Source organism: Kwoniella dendrophila, chromosome 2, assembly GCF_036810415.1.
Source record: "Kwoniella dendrophila CBS 6074 chromosome 2, complete sequence".
Taxonomy (NCBI): Eukaryota; Fungi; Basidiomycota; class Tremellomycetes; order Tremellales; family Cryptococcaceae; genus Kwoniella; species Kwoniella dendrophila.
The window spans coordinates 51,795-70,111 of NC_089477.1; the positions used below are offsets into that span (position 1 = coordinate 51,795).

Here is an 18,317-nt window from a genome sequence, read left to right on the forward strand (position 1 = left end):
GACACTGCTTTTTTTTTCAATTGTATATATAGATCAATATAGATAAAATACCCATTTTGTATTTATCTTACCATGTACATATCAATATTTCTCATTGGCATAATATCAAACAATTGACCAAACTATATGACGTCAGGGGAGAAGAAAAATCGTTACGATTGCTTCGAGGGACAAACAAATCTGCAGAACGATTCAGGACTAAGAGGTGCACATGATATGCATTATAAAGTAAATGTACTGTAAATGGTAAGTGATTCTGTAGATAAAGTATAAAATACTGTATGAATTATATGAAATATTCCCAAAGTCCTGATTCGATATGTTTTAGAATTTTTATCCTGAGTAATGATGTTAAACAATCTATACTGATGATTTCCTTTTTGTATAATTCACCATAAGATCTATCCGTGCATAGAAGGCTTCTCCCACTCAGTTGGATTTTTAATTTTCAAAGAGTAATTTACTCTTTATCGGCAACTTCGACAGAAGTCTATACGAAAATAGGATGTCAGATTAGTAATTGATCAAACTTGACAAGTTACAAGCTCAAGTTTGAACTTACATCACCGAGACAACCTTGTCCTGGTAAAAGGATATCAGAAGCATAAGTATCTAAAGCGTAGTATTGGATGGTGTGAATGTTTTTGATAGCTTGGGAAGCCTAAATTATAGAATAAATACAGGATAATGACGATGATTAGTGTACTGTAATCACGCCTGTAACTGAAGAAGGTTGAATGATCGTAAGACTCACATTAACACCTTTAGCAAGTTCAACAGCATCATGAGCAGAATCAACAACATCAGATAATCCACCACCTGAAGTTACAGGTAAATGTAAAAGTCTATGTAAGAACCATGAGCCATCGGTTGCTATAAGAAAGTATCATTAGCCCATTAATTCATAACTATCTATTTATCGATTTAAGGGGGGTAAAAATGGAACTTACATTCTGAACCTTGAGAAGAGATAGTTTCACCAGCGGTACATATTTCGTTTAATGGTTTTTTAGATAGGTAGTAAGTATCACAAACTACTGTGAGTCTATAAGTAGAATTGTCAAGGTAAGAAATCAGTATTGATATCAAATAAAAAGATAAACATCAATCGAAAACTTACTCAGGAACACTTGGTGAGAAATATCCAGGAATGATACCGTATTTTCCATTACATAAACCATCAATATCATCACATGTGAATGAAACATTTCCTCTATCACCTGAAATGATTCTATCGTATAAACCTTGAATGGTGTTTGGGTTACCACCGTTACCGAACCATCTTTGGAAGCTAAATCGTGAATCGAAGATAACGAATATTCCGTTAGAATTTTGCCTCTTTTTTTGATTTGAGGGTGAAAGATGACTTACTAAGAATCATTACCGAATCTTCTTAAATGATCTCTACCATGTTCAACTAATCTGATAGTTTGAGCTAAACCTTCACCAATTAATTCTAATTGTGTTGTGTTACAAGTCTCACCCCAAACTTTAAACTCATTTGAAGCTCCTGCTGACCAAGCGGTGAGATCAGGTACAAAGGCAGATAACAATTCGTTTGAAGGTTGATCAGATGATTGTGATTCTTCAACTGATGATAAGATTGGTGAGGCAGACACTGCACCGAGAAGAGGCAGAGAAAGGATTAAAGCGGATGTGAGTTGGTTGAACATTGTGAATAAACAGTTCTTTTTGGTTTTTCGTAGAGTCAAAGGGGGTTGGGTTAAAGGTGAATGTAGATTGCAATTCGGATGAAGAAGAAGAAGTATAATTCGATAGATGTACTTACAATATCAGGTCCTTTAATAGTAATTTTTTACTTGCATTCTGAATTATCCCATCAACGTTCTTAAGCATCATAAGCAGCAATTTTTGAAAACAATTGTCCTGAAAGATCCGTTCGTGAGGACTTTTCGGTAGTGAGGGGTCGACCAAGATTACCACTGCGATGTTGGTTGTGAAAACTCAGGATCATCTTGATGAGGGATAACATGATTTCAGGTTTCAATGTACTGTACAGTAGCAATAGGGTTGTAATATGATATCCCGAGATCTTTCTTTGTTGTGGATGGCTTGATTATAATCTAGAAGGGGGAGCACTTGATTCCCAGCAAGTGTCTTGCCATTGGAAGGAAGCTGCTGACGATAAACTCGATGACCCCATTCTTTTGGTAAGTGACAGTTAGTAAGGGTAGAATTTCAGCATCGGTATGTCGATCATAGACGAGATAGTAAACGATCAAGCTGGATAAGTCCAAGGGGATCTTGTCGTAAATAGGAAACTCCTGAACCACAATACTTCTTCCCTTGAATGAGTACCGTTCTTCAAGATCCCGAAAGTACCTCGACTAGAGATTAACGTTGATTGTCCATGCTATGATATGGTATAGATGTCGACTGCCGGTACTAAAAATAGAATTTACAGTATCTTGGCAACCCATGTTGACAGGTCGAATGGTCGAAAGGTTGTCGTTGGTCTAAACTGATAACCTTTTGGGTACTCTTATCTCGTTCCTGACCCAATCTAACGGTGTATCGACTACTATATCATGAAGCTATCTTTGGCATTTTTAGTATTACATTATACTGAAGAGGAGATTGATGGATACCGTTAATGATATGCTCTGCCATATTGACTTGTTGAAGATCTAAAGGATTAAGGATTAAGGATTAAGGATTCCTAAAAAGGTTCCCGTGTAATTGAGGACCGGAAGGTAGTCCGATCTGTCCAAAGGTTGATTTCGGGATTTCAGACCCTAGAATTGTTATATCGGCCAGCGCTTGAAATCTACTTTATGTCGAGTGAAGTATAAGCTTACTGTTGCTAGCTTCGGATGTCAATGATTGCTTAAGAAGCGTATACCGATTATTCTGATTATAGAATCACATGTTCCATAAAGTAATAGCATCAGTTGGATGATCGTGATTTGACGGATAAATACATGTTAATGCTGAGGTATGAAGATGGTAACTGAAGAAACTTTTCATTCATGATATTTTTTAAGGTGATAGATCAAGTGATTCAATGGCTTTATTGGAGAATTGAACACAGATTGAAAGGTGCTATACTCGTATACTGATTATGGTATATACCATGAAACGTTTAACGTCGACATGTACATCGTGGGAGATTATCAAATACGCTCCCAAAGGTTATATCTTCAAAGATGCTTGTCTGACCTGAATTCTAACACTGTCAAGGTGTGTTCATACTGGCGGTTTGTTTAATCTCTGCGCGTACTGTCGATTTTTTCAGCTGAGAGAATTATGACTTGCGCCATGAAGGAATCTTGAACCGACTTCACCATGATTGTATGTTGCTCTTCACTATCCTTGGGGCATGATATTGCCTTGACTGGATACTGCTATGAGATCGACAGATGTAAGACTATTGATGAATGTTGATAAACAACAATAACCATGTTAGATGTTCAGATAGAAGTAGTCTGATGTTGATTTATTAGATGATATCGGATATCTCCGAAGATGGGAAGATAAAGACACCGATTTTACCTTATCCGGTCATATATATACCTATATATACCTCTATTCATTCCTTATTCAATATTCATCCATCCATATACTTCATCTCATCTTGCAAATCCATAATACACCCTCTGCACATCTAGAATTCATATCACCCCTTCAGAATACCCCCCATATACACAACGAATCCCAAGATCTTTGCTGCCTGAGTGACAATGGTGAAAATCACCTCTTTTAGCGCTTTATTAGCTATCCCAGCTTTATCTTTAGTTTTGGCTTCACCTATAATAGAATCCACTCAAAGCAATCAGCAGCTACCTTTAAACAACTTATTATCTTCAAGTGCATCAACTCAATATGAAGTTCATCCTTCCATCTTATCAGCTTTAGAACAACATGATGATCCCGTTAAAGCCTTATTATCTTTAAGACCTGAATTAGAGGAATTGATGGCTGAACCTAGATTATTGAGGATATTCGGTCAAGGTCCTTTAGATGGGGTATGGTTGACTGAAGGTGATAAATTACGTTTGAGGAGACAAGGAAAGAAGTTTATGGATTTGACTGATAGTCAGGATTTGATTCAAAGTGGTTTCATAGCTGGAAAAGCTAGTAAGTTAATCTGTATCTACTGTATCAGCTTTACATCTTGATGGCACTTTTTATCTTGGTCAATTGATATTCAGCTCAACCACATGATTCTTTTTAGATACACCTAACTTATCTCATCAAAGATGGATTAAACCATTATTCAAAGAATTAAAAACATCTAATATGCATGAAGTTTTAGTTAAAGCTACATCATTTTTTAATCGATATTATTTTTCTGAATATGGTGTACAATCTTCTAGATGGTTACATGATTATATTTCTAATATCATTTCAGAAGCTCCATTAGGAGAATATATTAGTTTAGAATATTTCACGCATAAATTTCCACAACCAAGTTTAATTGCTCGATTTGAACCTTTTACAAGAAATTCAAGTTTACCTTTAACTATTATTGGTGCACATCAAGATTCAGCAAATTATTTATTCCCTTTATTACCTGCACCAGGAGCAGATGATGATATGTCAGGATCAACATCAATTTTAGAATCTTTTAGAGTTTTAGCTAAATCTGGGTTTATACCTAAAAATGGTCCAGTTGAATTTCATTGGTATGCAGCTGAAGAAGCTGGTTTATTAGGTTCACAAGAAATTGTGAATTATAAAAAAGGTCAAAATGCTAATGTCGGTGCTATGATGGAATTTGTGAGTTTTCACAACAAACCATGCGTATAATATCATTCACATTGAAATTCGATTAGGATGGTTTGAACTAATGACGACATATTGTTATATATCATATTTTAGGATATGATCGCTTTCGTCGCTAGAAATACTACGCCACATGTGTTTTTACTTGAAAACGATGCCAATCCGGATTTGACTAAATGGGTTGTAAAACTCGCTCAAGAATACGTTGATATTCCAGTCAATACCTCTTCATTAGGGTAAGTTATATAACTCATGAACTGTATTCTACGGAATGCCTGCAATTAGTTTGTGTCCAAGCTTATACGTTTTCTATTAGGGCCGGCGCAGGTTCAGATTATATGTCATGGACACAAGGTGGATATCCAGCTGCATTTGCTGCTGAAGGGGATCCTTTAGCAGGTGGTTTCCCAGGAGATTTTGATGGTTATATACATACAGACAAAGATAGAATGGACGTCAATGACGAAACTGGTTATTTCTCTTTAGACGTAAGTGCTAATGAATTGCCCCTGTCTTGATGAACTTCACCAGTTATGGTTACTAATTTCTGGATGATCGCTTGAATACGTAGCATATGTTGGAATTCTCTAAACTTGCTATTGCATTTGCTGTAGAACAAGCTGGATGGTCAGATAAGCATACACGAAGTGATGATAATAAGAAATCTGTTTGGTAGGTTCGATGTATCGTAAACGTTATAGATCAGTTAGAAACAAGTAGAGTTATACTACTGTAGATGGGTCGGGATTGATCATTGAACTGTCTTTTGACAACGTTTTGCATGAAATTCATACTATTCTTATACCGCGCTTTCAGGTATAATGACAATCGATCCTGCTTATGTCCTCTTTCATAATGAGTTGGTCCCTATTGAAGAATATTGGGGAGATATTTCGCAGCTGAATTTACCACCAATCGAGTAAACCAGTTGATACAACAGATAAAATACCAGTATTCATAACATGAATCCAAGTACTTTTCACATTAGGACCATTTGTTAAACAAATATTCGTATCGACTAAACCAACTAATATCCAACATAGTAAGAATGAACCTAAAGATTTATATTGTTTTTGATTCCATAATGATAATACAGCTAATCCTGCAGATAAATTTCGAACTGCTAATCCTGGATAAAATACTGTTTCTGATTTACCAGCGGCCGTAATACCGAATATGTGAGCCACTAAAATTCATGAATGACAGTTATGCGTAAGTTACTCGTGTACGGGGTGGTCGGTAGTACTGAGGACGCATGTATCAGACGCTGGACCCACTATGTAATGGTTTAATTATACCATAAGTACCACTTCCGACCAAAGCTAGTCCAATGACTGGAACGAAACTTTGGATAGCAGGTTTGAACGATGACATGATTTCTACTTGAATTTTTGATATTTCCTCTACAGATACTTTTTTAATGCTTATTGTCTTACAAAGAGAAGTATAGTGAATTGCAATCAGTGAATTTGATACAACTTAGTGAGCTCTACATTATATGTATCGTAGCCAAAAAACAATCATCATATACAATGAATGGACATTATTGACTATAAGTAGTTTGATCACATGAATGATCACTGATTCTCTGGCGTACGACTAACAATTTAGGAGAAGCTTTTTGATGTTTTCGTACTCTCGGCGCTTGCAAGTGTATAGTTCTTTTAATGCAACAGCTAGGATTGTCAGATCGTTTTCTAGAATTTCATCACGTATTAGTCCCAACTGTGACGTCTACTAGTAGTATTGATAACATCCATGTCTCGAGACCGAAAGTACGATCTGCTTTTATAGCATAGCGTTAATAATCAACAACTGTATGAACAAAGAACGAGTAATGATGTCAAGAAAGAGAAAGCATTTAATGATCAGTGGACAATCTAAACCCCGCAAACACCAAACACGCGGCCGTATAAATCCAGTAAATCCAGTAAATCCAGTAAAATCCAGCAACTCCAATAAACTCCAATAACATCGATAAATCCCAATAAAACCCGTTAACCCCAGATAACTCCAGTCGAAACGTTTGTTTGCTATAAGATGACCTGAAGTGGATACATGCAACCGTATGATCAATGGTAACCAATTTTATAAATGAGGGGCAACTCATTATCTTATGGTATTTCAGGTACATTATAATGATCAAGAAAGCCGAAATTCGGTTTAACCTGCTCTTTTAATCTTTCTAATTAGACCCACCATAATAAAGTCGGTGGATTCCAAGAATCTTTAAGATATAATGCTGTAATCGGTTTTACCCGTCCGATCGATAGTGGGGGTCCCTTATATTGAAACCATTACATTTCAGGCGACTGATAAATATGATAAAACATTAACGTATATGATAATAATTGTGACCTTTAATCTAGCGGTCCGACGGCGGAGCATTGTATATCCGTACGTCCGCATACATTTGACATTGAATCGATAACAATGATAGATAACATTGATGCATTCACATTTGGATCAAGTAGAGATACAGAGTATATATAAAGCAGCACTACCTGATACAAAGAGGTCAAGATGTTCGGACTCAACATTATCATTCACAACGGACATCCTTTTGCCATTACCAGAATAAGTAGAAACCATCAATAGTATGTGATATACTTTGACTCTCGTAATGTTTGTACATCGAGCTGATAATATGATCGGTACAGTGCCCATCGCTATTCATGAAGATTCAACTCTACCTCGAGTAGGCATCAATGGATTTGGTCGTATCGGTAAGCTTTTGCGTTTTGACGATTCAAATTAGTAATTGATCAATGATTAATTCTCTTATATATGTATATATAGGTCGAGCTTTATTCAGATTATTACTTGAACGTGAAGATTTATTACTTGTAGCAGTCAACCATACAGCACATTCATCTGAACATCTAATGACAGCAATATTACATGATTCAACACATGGTAAATTCAAATTTGGTTCAGAATTATCTGTTGCACCCTCAGATCATCCAGAATTATTAAAGCCGACTGAAAATAATCCAAATCCTTCAGGATTAATATTTAGAAATAGATTAATTCATTTATTTTCTGAAAGAGATACATCAAAATTGGATTGGTCTTTAGCAAAAGCGGATTATATTATGGAATCAACTGGAAAATATACAACAAAAGATAAAGCTATGATTCATATAACCAATGGAAAAGCTAAAAAAGTTTTAATTTCTGCTCCATCAAAAGATACTTTAAATTGTGTTTATGGTGTAAATCATCATGTTTATACTGGTATAGATGATGTGTTAAGTAATGCTTCTTGTACTGTAAGTTCAAATCACCTCTTTCCACTAACATTTCCCCTTCATCATGATGATGATAAGTCAGCTAACGAAGTAATATGATTTTTCTAGACAAATTGTTTAGCGCCTTTAGCATTAGTACTTCAACGTGCATTTGGTGTCGAAACTGGTATGATGACTACAATTCATGCTAGTACGGCTAGTCAAAAAGTACTTGACGGTTTCAGTACAAAAGATATCAGACAGGGTGAGCTAATATCGGTGTAAATCATCATCTATCTAATACTGATTCCCATCGATTTTCGTTCAGGTCGATCTGCCATGGGTAATATCATTCCAGCTTCCACCGGTGCGGCACAGGCAGTAGTGAAGGTTTTGCCGGAATTAGCAGGGAAATTCTCAGGTAAGTCTCAATATTATACGGCTTCACCATTGTCATGAATTTGATAGAATCATGGATTGATACTGATGTAAAACAACTTCTTTTCTAGGTATATCTGTTAGAGTTCCAGTGACAAATGTTTCATTAGTAGATTTAACTGTAACGTTATCAACACCAGTTAAATCAAAAGAAGATTTAATTAGACCATTTAGAGCTGCTGCAGCAAGAAGACCTATACAATCAAGTACACCACATCCTGATGGTCCAGCATTAGCAGGTGTTTTAGGTGTTTCAGATGAAAAATTAGTTTCGTCTGATTATTTGTCTTCAACACAAAGTAGTATTTTAGATGTTGACGCTACAATAATGTTAAATGAAAGAACAGCTAAAATTGTTGCTTGGTATGATAATGAATGGGGTTTCTCTTCAAGAAGTAAGTTTTTCGTCTTTCCTTATTGTTACTGCCTCTTGGAGTAGTAATCCTATCTCGCGAGATAGGACAGATGACTAATCGTTGGTTGTTGTTTTAGTGTGCGATCTTGTAGCTTATATGGCTAAACGGACTGAAGAATCGGATTATGATTCGGCTTAAAACATATAATGAAAGATATATTATTTTTTCTTACAGGACGTTACTTGGTGTAGATATAATTCTGTGTTGTTGGTATTTTTAGGATTCTATTATGCATGTATAGATTGATATACATTATTACATTCAAGGTAAACGATGTATATCTAAAACTCCCCATTTTACAGCAGTGACGGCGATGTCCGTTACAGTTTTACATGTGAGGAGTAAAGTGACTCCGCACTCTATTAAAGGTAGTTTTGCAATTATATCGTATGTGATCTATCATTGATTTTTGCGAAAAAGCAAGAAATTGGAATTGCCTCGATACAACCTTGATAAACATCGATGTCGACGTCGACTTCAAGCTCAGATAGAGCTTGTCTAAGATGTATATCCAAAAAGAGGAAGGTAAGTAATTCATTTTCCATGAAATGGGGAGAGAACGCGTCTGTGAATGCTTATTTCAGTCTTAATCTTATGATATTCAGTGTGATCATGAAAGACCAAACTGTGGATCATGTGTGAAAGCAGGACACACTTGCGAATATCCTTCTAAACGTCAGAAAAGGTATGTCAAGTAAAATAGCTATCCAGAAATGGGAATACCTGTACTGATACCTTGCCTTCCAGAGGACCTACAGCTGGAAGTTCAAAAGCAAGTGAAAATCGAATACAACAATTAGAAAATGCCTTATATTATGTTATGGGAATGGAAGAGGTAGTTAGTATGCTTAGGAACAGGCTCCAAAGTGAGATAGTAAGTCGTAGAAATCTTCATATTCCAGGTAACAAATATAGGCATTAACATGATATTTCGTTTTAGCTACAAAATCCTCTACCTGTTGCTCCTACTGCATACATAGAAAGAGCAAAACTATTAGATATGTGGAACGAGAAACCTTTGAACACACATCAGGATTTGTTGGAATTTAGAGCGCATCTTCAAAGTCTGGTTGAAAAAAGTGAAAATAACGAGATAATAGGAGAGAGACCTGCTGCCGGTAAGGATATCGGTGAGTTTGGTGTATCGCGTTCAGCGAGCTTAGGTCTATACAATCATTAATGCAGAATGCTGATATTACAAGGTTTAGTAGTACAGGTGCATATAGATCCTCTGAAAGATAGTGCTTTCCAAGTAGAAGCAAATATTCAGGCGGTACCATCCGATATCCTATTGAACACCCATTCCGATTCGACAATAATTCAGAATTTTGGGGAAACCTCACATCCAAATAACCTCGATTTTCTCGCAACCAACGCTATTTCCCAGATGCCTATATATCCAGCCGCTGGAGTAGACCAGAATATCCATATAGATAATTATGACCAGATCGGTTTTTCTCCAGACGATTCAGGTCATAACATGCCTTATAACCATTTGTTGGAATCTGACTTTGGTCAATCAAGGGGTCATCTCCAATCTCAACCTCAATCGTTTACTTCACCTGGTGATTTACCTTCAACACCCTCCATGATGCAGATATCCCCTAGTACAAGTGGTCCACCGACACAGAACGTCAATCCACCAATCCCGGTCGATCCATCGGATCTCTTTTGGTGAAACCAATAAATCGCTTACTTATCGTTTAGGCGGTTCATTTTTAATGCTAAACAAACCTTTTTAGGTAATTCCTTACATGCATATCTATCTTCCTGGGATTATAGTCAATAGCCATGCGTTCAAAGTTTTCCACGACGTTCGAAAACAGGTCATATAGGCAATGAGATCCAGATCTCACCGGGCAAACATGGACCCTCTGCTATTTTGCAAATAAAAGCATTTCTCTCTCTATCCGCTTGGCACTAGTGTATGCGAGTTGTTATCGATGATGTGCAGACCTAGTACTAGGAATACTGTGATGAGTGCATATAGATCCGGGTTTATTAGTGATAGCTATATGACACAACGGCTAAACTATGGGTCTTGAGGGTTCTTCCGGTGATAATCGGTGGCTTATATTACATAGTAAATATGGGCATGGAATATGTGCATAGATCATAAGTTATACAAAACTAGAGAATACCGGACAAGGGCGCTTGATTATACTGTAGAACAATTTACAAAGCTCTAATACGGTCAATAACAGCATCTGTAACTTGTTGGGTATTAGCATTACCACCTAAATCTTTAGTCTTGATACCATCTGCACATGTTTGTTCTATAGCTTTCATCAATAATCTTGAAGCTTCATTTTCACCTAACCAATCTAACATTTCACAAGCACTCCAAAATGTTCCAACAGGATTCGATATTCCTAAACCAGTAATATCAAATGCAGATCCATGAATAGGTTCAAACATTGATGGCATAGTTCTTGAAGGATCAATATTTGCTGTAGGTGCAATTCCAATTGATCCTGCTAAAGCAGCAGCTAAATCTGATAATATATCCGCATGTAAATTCGTAGCTAATATAGTATCTAATGATTTTGAATGTAAGGTCATTCTTACTGTCATAGCATCTACGAGCATACTATCCATAGTCTAGAGATATAAAGGTAAAAATATTTCGAGTTTCTTTAGCTATCTTGCCAATACCGACGAAGAAGGTGAAGCATTACAAGAATTGCATGTGGTATAACCGTATAAAACTCACGACGTCGGGGAACTCCTTGGCAACTTCTTTTATGACTTCGTCCCAAAGTACCATACCGTTTCTCATCGCGTTAGACTTGGTAACATAGGTCAAAAGTTTTCTAGGTCTAGATTGAGCAACTTGGAAAGCATATCTTGCAATTCGTCGAATACCAGTTCGTGTAAAGATTGTGACCTCTAGTAAAAGGAACATACCAAGTAAGTCAACGATCTATATGCCATCGAGGATTGACAAATGTATGAGGGAAGATCCCGTGTTTCTCAGGACTTACCAGTACCAATCTCATGGTCTAATCCTCTATGAGATCGACCACCATGACCAGCATATTCACCTTCCGAATTTTCTCGGATTATACACCAATCTAAATCTCCTGGTTGAAGGCCACTGAGAGGCGAACTTGTACCAGGGAGTACTTTAGTTCGTCTTTACATAGGATTATAGTCGTAAGCTTCTTAGCCATTCCATATCGTCAAGGAAAGTTAAGACTGATCAACTGTGACTTACCTCACGTTTGCATACATGTATGGTTGACAAATCGCAAGTCTCAAACCCCATAAAGATATATGATCAGGTACATCAGGAGCGCCGACTGCACCGAAGCTATGTATGAAAAAGGATCAGCTTCCTTCCTCGCAAAAGAAAGTATACACATATATCAGTTGTGTTGACGTACAATATAGCATCATGTTGTTTGAGTATATCCAAGTAATCTGCTGGAACATAACTTCCAGTTTTCTTGTATCTATCTGAAGACCAATCTAATTCTGTAAAATCAACTTTAAATGATCCGACTTTTTTAGCAACTGCATGAACAGCTTGAACACCAGCTTCAATTACTTCAGGTCCAATACCATCGGCTCCAATTTGAGCGATTTTATAAACGTTTTTTCGTTCAGCTATAATACAAGGAAAAGGAATAATTCCAATATGAAGGTCAGATAAATTCTATCCACAAGCATGAATCTCACATATAAAGCTGAAACTCACGTTGGGTGGCATATCCTTCTGGGAAGGCGTTAGCTTCATTGACAGGGTAAATAGCGATTGGGGACATGGCGAAGTTCTTGACTTTTGCGTTTCGATTTATCTTTGAACTGAGATAGTATGATATGAGTAGATAAGTTAAGGTTGTTGCTTGGTTTTATGACTTCCGACGACTTCCATAGCATGTTATATAATATCTGGTCATAGTACCGACGCGGACAAACCTTTTTCCGTGATACTAGAGCATCTGATCGAAATCGTATTTGCGGATTAAAGTTAAGGGGATGTCTATATGCACCGTACTCGCTGCTCCCGGCGATTTATTTGCGTGCGGATTAAAGATTATCCACTGATAAAAACAATCTTACCTCGTTAACAGGGAACGATATTCATTATGGCTTTCTCTCTGTAGTAACCGTGTTGATCTATTCACATCGAAATCATTACTCCGCTACCGAACAGCGCCTGTGTGTTGGAATGATGATACCACTCTCGGACTTTCAAAAGTCCACCCACCTGCAAGATAAGACAATATTTGACTTTGAGGCGGAGATTCCTTCATAGACAATATACATATATAAAACGAAAGAATCCTGAAAGGCGAAATCATTTATTCATTCCCCAACAGGAGCCCCAAATATAACTTGTGGAGCACAAGTGAACAACCATCTTCCTTATCGATCCTACACTATCAAACTTTCACATTTAACATGTCGAAACCCAATACCACTACCATACCTCCTGTTCAACAGGAATTCTTGGCTGAAACAGATTTCAAGAATGAACTTGATCATGTCGAAACTGTTGAAGACTATACTACAACTCAACCTGGAGAAGTTCAACCTCTTCAACAAGAGATTGAGGCTCTAAAACGCCTTTCACCAGAAGAATATGCTGAAGCGCATAAGAAATTGGTTCGAAAGGTGAATTTTATTTATCCAACCTACAAAATTTGTCACGTAAAGCTGTTCACAAGATAAACTGACGTATCTTCGATATATAATACTGTAGATCGATATAAGGCTATTACCTATTTTATTTGTTTTATTGGTTTTAAACTATCTTGATAGAAATGCTTTAGCTTCAGCAAGAGTACAAGGTCTTGAAAAAGATTTGCATCTCAAGGGTGATCAATTTAATCAAGCCGTTTCAATTTTATTTGCTGGTTATATTCTTGGTCAAATTCCATCTAATATGATATTGTCTAAAGTTAGACCTTCATTATATCTTTCATGTTGGGTTGCTTTATGGGGTATAGTTTCAGCTACTACAGCAGCTGTAGATAACTAAAATCATTTACTCATCGTTAGATTTTTCTTGGGTATAACTGAATCACCTTATTTCCCTGGTGCTCTTTTCCTTCTGTCTTCTTGGTATACCAAGAAGGAATTGGCCTTCAGAACTTCTATCGTATGTCACTGTCCCTCTTGGGAGGCATGATCCTCAGATTACAGGCTAACGTGCAATTCGTACCGACTGCTATAGCTGTATACCGGATCTTTACTTTCAGGAGCCTTCTCCGGATTGATTAGTGCAGGTATTCAAAAAGGTCTCAATGGAGTTTCCGGTCTTTCATCATGGAGATGGATGTTCATTCTTGAAGGAGCAGTAACAGTTGCTGCGGCGGTATTTTCAATGTTTATCCTTCCAGATTATCCAGCTACTACAAAATGGTTATCAATGCGTGAAAAAGCTATAGCAGTTTATCGATTAGAAAAGGATGCTGGTATAAGAGACGAAGAAACAATGACATTATTCCAATCTTTCAAAGCTGCCGCTTTAGACTACAAATTATATCTATTAGCTATTATAATCATCACAAAAACTACCGCTGGTGCAGTAACGCAATTCATTCCAACTGTAGTAGCCACTTTTGGAATGTCAAAAGTAAATACTCTGTTACTCACTGCACCACCATATTTATTCGCTGCCTTTTTGGCTTTAACAATATCATATACATCCGACAAAAAACCTGAAAGATGTTTTCATCTTTTAACACCCATTTTATTTGGTATGGTCGGTTTCATTATTGCTACAACAACAACTAAAACAGCACCAAGATATTTCTCTCTTTTCCTTATGATAGGTGGAATGTTCGGTTCATATAATGTAGCTCTAGCTTGGATCTCTTCAACTTTCACTAGACCAAGAGCTAAAAGAGCTGCCGCCTACGCAACAATCAATTCTCTTGGTAATGTAGCTCAAATTTGGTCTCCATACCTTTACAAAGCTAAAACAGCTCCATCATATCATGTAAGTTATCATCTTGTATTTCCAATGAACCAAACATTTTACTGATATTTATACGGTTTTCATTATCCAGCTCGCATTTACTGTGAATACCGTCATGGCAGCTGTTGCCGTAGTATTTTGTCTTGTTTTAAGATGGTGTCTACAACGTGAGAACGCTCGAATGGATAAATTGGAACAAGTCGAAGGAGCAGATAGTGAAAGAGCTGCTCCGTCCCAAGATCGAATTCGATATGTGTTGTAAGATGAAAGGAATGGTAAGATTGTAAATATGATATTGTGCTTCACCGAGTGTACGATGAGGAGGGTTTCCGGGTCGGATTGAGAGCATAGCCTTCGCTTTGGTACGATTTAATCATAAGTTATGTAGGTGAATTATGTAAGCTTTAGAATCAGTATGCCAAAACCTACAATAAAATGCAAGTCGTGTACATCGAGACGGTGCCACCAGCTCTAGGGTATAAAAATTATTTAGGCTGAAACTTATTGCTGAAACATGTTGCTTGCAACATACTGATCTTGAGGTAAGCGGAATATCTTTTACCTGAGCTTTACTAAAGGGAACGTAGCAGATGATACCACCTGATATTCAACTCGGATTCATTCTTTCCCATCGAAGATTGCGAGAGTGGCATACAGTGTTATCGACTCAGTACAATGTTACACTGTATGATGGGACGTTGTGAACGGGTGCCGGAGTAATTTGCTTCTGGATTGACTTTATGTAGCGCTAAGAATCGTTACATGTTAGAACTATGGTACAACAAGATGGATACAGTAACCTAAAGCAAGTACAGTACGCTTATACTATTACTATTATAGGACGGGAGAGGGGGGCATTGAGACATGATAAGCCCATATTGATTCTGGTTCTAAAGCGAAAGTATCAAAATCAAAGTGAAAACAGTCTGCCAAGTTGAAGCCGGCCTCGTCAACATTGGGATTGTCCGTGGTCGAAATTGAGTTAGGAATGTCGTTGAAATTTGTATTTTCCTATAAACACGTTTTATGGCAATTAGTCAATCATCATGCTATGTTTTATGATTTCATCACTGATATGCTTTCAAAATTGTAGCTTGATAACTCACGTTAACATTGTTTGAGGTAGGTTCTTCTCGTTCAATCAAAGCTCTGACAACTCTACTGAATTTATCCGATTTTCGCCAACGTTTAGCAAAATGTGCTAAGAGGCTTGAAGCACGTCGGAGATCTCTTAAAAGCCTAAATAAGATGTATTGACATATTTATTAGCTAGAGATATAATCTGCTCACTATGACGAAAATACGGCGTGGATATAGATCTTACCATGTCGCGGGATTATGTCGAGCTCTTTCTCTTCGAGCACCATATACCAGAATCAAGCTCCCTAAGAAAACCATATCTACATAGCCTGGCCAATACAGGCTCTCACTATTCTTAAAAAATGCATTAGACAAGGTCGAACAGATGACTCTGACTGACGCTATAGCAGCTTGTAAAGCGTGGTCATGCTGTACTTGTGAGGGAGGTAAGGAAAGAGCTGGACGATTTAGGTTGACAATCTGTAAATGGTAAAGACATGTGAATAAGGTTGATAATTGACGACGGGGATCAGAAGGTATTTGTTGTGTGGCCTATATGACAAGATAAAAAGGTGAATACGACATCATAATGAATGAATATTGATGCAAACAGCTCACGATTTCAACATCACAATCTAATCCAATATCGTTCCACCACGAATCGAGCATACTTCTAAGGTGTAAAACTTCACTTGCTTTTGTCAAAGCGTCAGCTACTACAGTATGTTCTCAATCTCGAATATCGTGCCACTCACCATCTATAACTCTGTGGGAAACCGATTTGTTAAACTGTTCCATAGCCTGTCCGATCATTTGAGCCATCAAACTAAGCGAGTATGCAGGGAGTAACCGATTCCTTGCTTGAAGAGCTGCTGGATCATTAATGATGTTACCTGTGTTTAACTTCTTCTTAGGTAGTGGTGGAGCTGATATACGAGCGGAATCCTGAGGCGAGATGTTTTCATCTTGATAATCTGGAGGATTTTTACGTTTAGAGCCTCTGGTATCGAGGCTGTCTGCTATAGGTGATGCATTTGATATTTCAGATGTATGCGCGTTAGTATTTGGCGGATTGAAATCTTCATGATCTGGTGTGATGTGCTTTTCTGGTCCTCCTGGTACGCAAGTATCTATATCTGAATCGTTGAGCATAAGTGGTATACCAAAATCTGCCGATAACAACCTATCTAAAACATATAAAGAGTAGAATACTCTTTTTCGAAGATCACGATCTGTCGCTTCCGTAAAGGTTGACGCATATCTCTCTGGACATCTATGCAGACCAGCTTCATATGCTAATTCTAATGATAAACGAATTTATCAGAAACCTGTAAAGCAGGCAAAACTACTTGAACTTACTGGTAATCACACCTGACAGATGCATAGCAGGTCTATATGTTCTAGTCACGTAAAATAACAATTCTAAAGCTAGAAGAGCTTGAATACCAAATAGGTCATTGATTCTGGAGTTCTGACAGGCTCCTACAACTAAGTGTCCCAGCATTGTAGCTTGAGAAGTTGAATGTATGGTTGGTATTTTTGGGTCGGCGGCGTTACTCCCTAAATTACTATTATTCTGTTCATCTAAACCTATCCCGCCAATTGTGAAAATAACAAGAAATATAGTTGTTAGACCTAATGATTGTTCAGGTGTGAGACCTTCAAAAGCTGATAGTTGACTATACTGTATTGATCTTGAATCTGATCCTGATCCTATTATTGTATCTGATGTTTCTTGAGCATTTTGATTGGAATGAGCAAATTGTATTTTTGCTAATTGTAACGAATTATTAAAGCATTGCAATAGGTATGCACCATCTAAAAAAGGGAACAATGGGTGCCAGATAGCGAAATATCTATTTAACCTCAACCTAAGTGATTCTTCTTCCAAAAGATCTTTCGATTTTAATAAATAAATATCATATAAAGCTGTTTCATCTGAACGCGGTTCATCATTATTACGATGTATAAAAGCTTCATCGATACCTGGATATAATTCTGGTGTAGGATGATTTTGGTCGTATGATGTTATATCAGATCGTACTGTATCTGCTAAGTATACTCCAGATAATGATCCTGCAAATCTTGGGAAACCATTCTATGTACATACATAGACGTGAGAATGATCAAAACGTATAAGTCACTTCAGAGCGGTGTTAAATAGCATACGACTTACAGGTCCAACGTAGAATCTCCCTCTTTCGTGTGTCGATGTTTCCATGACCTTGGCATATCGTTGTACTTGACTAGTATGCGAGAATTAGCACCTTGTGATGATGCTTAATAAGTTTGGTGAGAGAAAAGAAGTGAAGGCAATGAATGATTCAGGGAGCTTGATCAGGTATGTCGAGTGAGATGGCGGATAAACGTTGGTCCGCATGAAGTGTTTGAGCGGGAAATGTTTAGTTGCAGCAATCATCTATATCCGTTATTCCGTTTTTCTTCTCCATGCATTGTTGCAGTCAACTGCTGCAGACG

General features: G+C 37.3%; 8 protein-coding genes across 8 annotated transcripts; 4 read left to right on the forward strand and 4 right to left on the reverse strand.

Moving 5' to 3' along the window:
* Positions 1–460: 460 nt before the first annotated feature.
* L201_001448 (uncharacterized protein) lies at positions 461–1,673 on the reverse strand (the record flags this gene model as incomplete). Its single annotated transcript, XM_066217237.1, has 6 exons — positions 461–490; positions 563–661; positions 755–873; positions 951–1,045; positions 1,121–1,291; positions 1,372–1,673. The coding sequence occupies 6 exons, from the start codon at positions 1,671–1,673 to the stop codon at positions 461–463; spliced, it is 816 nt and encodes a 271-aa protein (XP_066073334.1).
* Positions 1,674–3,701: 2,028 nt separating this feature from the next.
* Positions 3,702–5,422, forward strand: L201_001449 (uncharacterized protein; the record flags this gene model as incomplete). The annotated part of the gene is made up of 5 exons (XM_066217238.1): positions 3,702–4,098; positions 4,196–4,740; positions 4,843–4,982; positions 5,063–5,234; positions 5,318–5,422. The coding sequence occupies 5 exons, from the start codon at positions 3,702–3,704 to the stop codon at positions 5,420–5,422; spliced, it is 1,359 nt and encodes a 452-aa protein (XP_066073335.1).
* A 229-nt stretch (positions 5,423–5,651) lies between these two features.
* L201_001450 (uncharacterized protein) lies at positions 5,652–6,120 on the reverse strand (the record flags this gene model as incomplete). The annotated part of the gene is made up of 2 exons (XM_066217239.1): positions 5,652–5,932; positions 6,024–6,120. The coding sequence occupies 2 exons, from the start codon at positions 6,118–6,120 to the stop codon at positions 5,652–5,654; spliced, it is 378 nt and encodes a 125-aa protein (XP_066073336.1).
* Positions 6,121–7,393: 1,273 nt separating this feature from the next.
* L201_001451 (glyceraldehyde-3-phosphate dehydrogenase, type I) lies at positions 7,394–8,968 on the forward strand (the record flags this gene model as incomplete). Its single annotated transcript, XM_066217240.1, has 6 exons — positions 7,394–7,472; positions 7,546–8,018; positions 8,106–8,241; positions 8,305–8,397; positions 8,486–8,809; positions 8,907–8,968. 6 exons carry the CDS (start codon positions 7,394–7,396, stop codon positions 8,966–8,968), a joined length of 1,167 nt encoding a protein of 388 aa, XP_066073337.1.
* Positions 8,969–9,292: 324 nt separating this feature from the next.
* L201_001452 (uncharacterized protein) lies at positions 9,293–10,508 on the forward strand (the record flags this gene model as incomplete). The annotated part of the gene is made up of 5 exons (XM_066217241.1): positions 9,293–9,355; positions 9,436–9,515; positions 9,578–9,704; positions 9,771–9,960; positions 10,039–10,508. The coding sequence occupies 5 exons, from the start codon at positions 9,293–9,295 to the stop codon at positions 10,506–10,508; spliced, it is 930 nt and encodes a 309-aa protein (XP_066073338.1).
* A 497-nt stretch (positions 10,509–11,005) lies between these two features.
* On the reverse strand, positions 11,006–12,597 carry L201_001453 (tartrate dehydrogenase; the record flags this gene model as incomplete). The annotated part of the gene is made up of 6 exons (XM_066217242.1): positions 11,006–11,431; positions 11,544–11,719; positions 11,815–11,966; positions 12,048–12,143; positions 12,217–12,439; positions 12,531–12,597. 6 exons carry the CDS (start codon positions 12,595–12,597, stop codon positions 11,006–11,008), a joined length of 1,140 nt encoding a protein of 379 aa, XP_066073339.1.
* Positions 12,598–13,237: 640 nt separating this feature from the next.
* L201_001454 (uncharacterized protein) lies at positions 13,238–15,021 on the forward strand (the record flags this gene model as incomplete). Its single annotated transcript, XM_066217243.1, has 5 exons — positions 13,238–13,450; positions 13,539–13,729; positions 13,838–13,937; positions 14,013–14,780; positions 14,851–15,021. 5 exons carry the CDS (start codon positions 13,238–13,240, stop codon positions 15,019–15,021), a joined length of 1,443 nt encoding a protein of 480 aa, XP_066073340.1.
* Positions 15,022–15,826: 805 nt separating this feature from the next.
* On the reverse strand, positions 15,827–18,060 carry L201_001455 (uncharacterized protein; the record flags this gene model as incomplete). Its single annotated transcript, XM_066217244.1, has 6 exons — positions 15,827–15,998; positions 16,084–16,391; positions 16,458–16,534; positions 16,595–17,140; positions 17,199–17,937; positions 18,016–18,060. The coding sequence occupies 6 exons, from the start codon at positions 18,058–18,060 to the stop codon at positions 15,827–15,829; spliced, it is 1,887 nt and encodes a 628-aa protein (XP_066073341.1).
* Between the last annotated feature and the right edge of the window lie 257 nt (positions 18,061–18,317).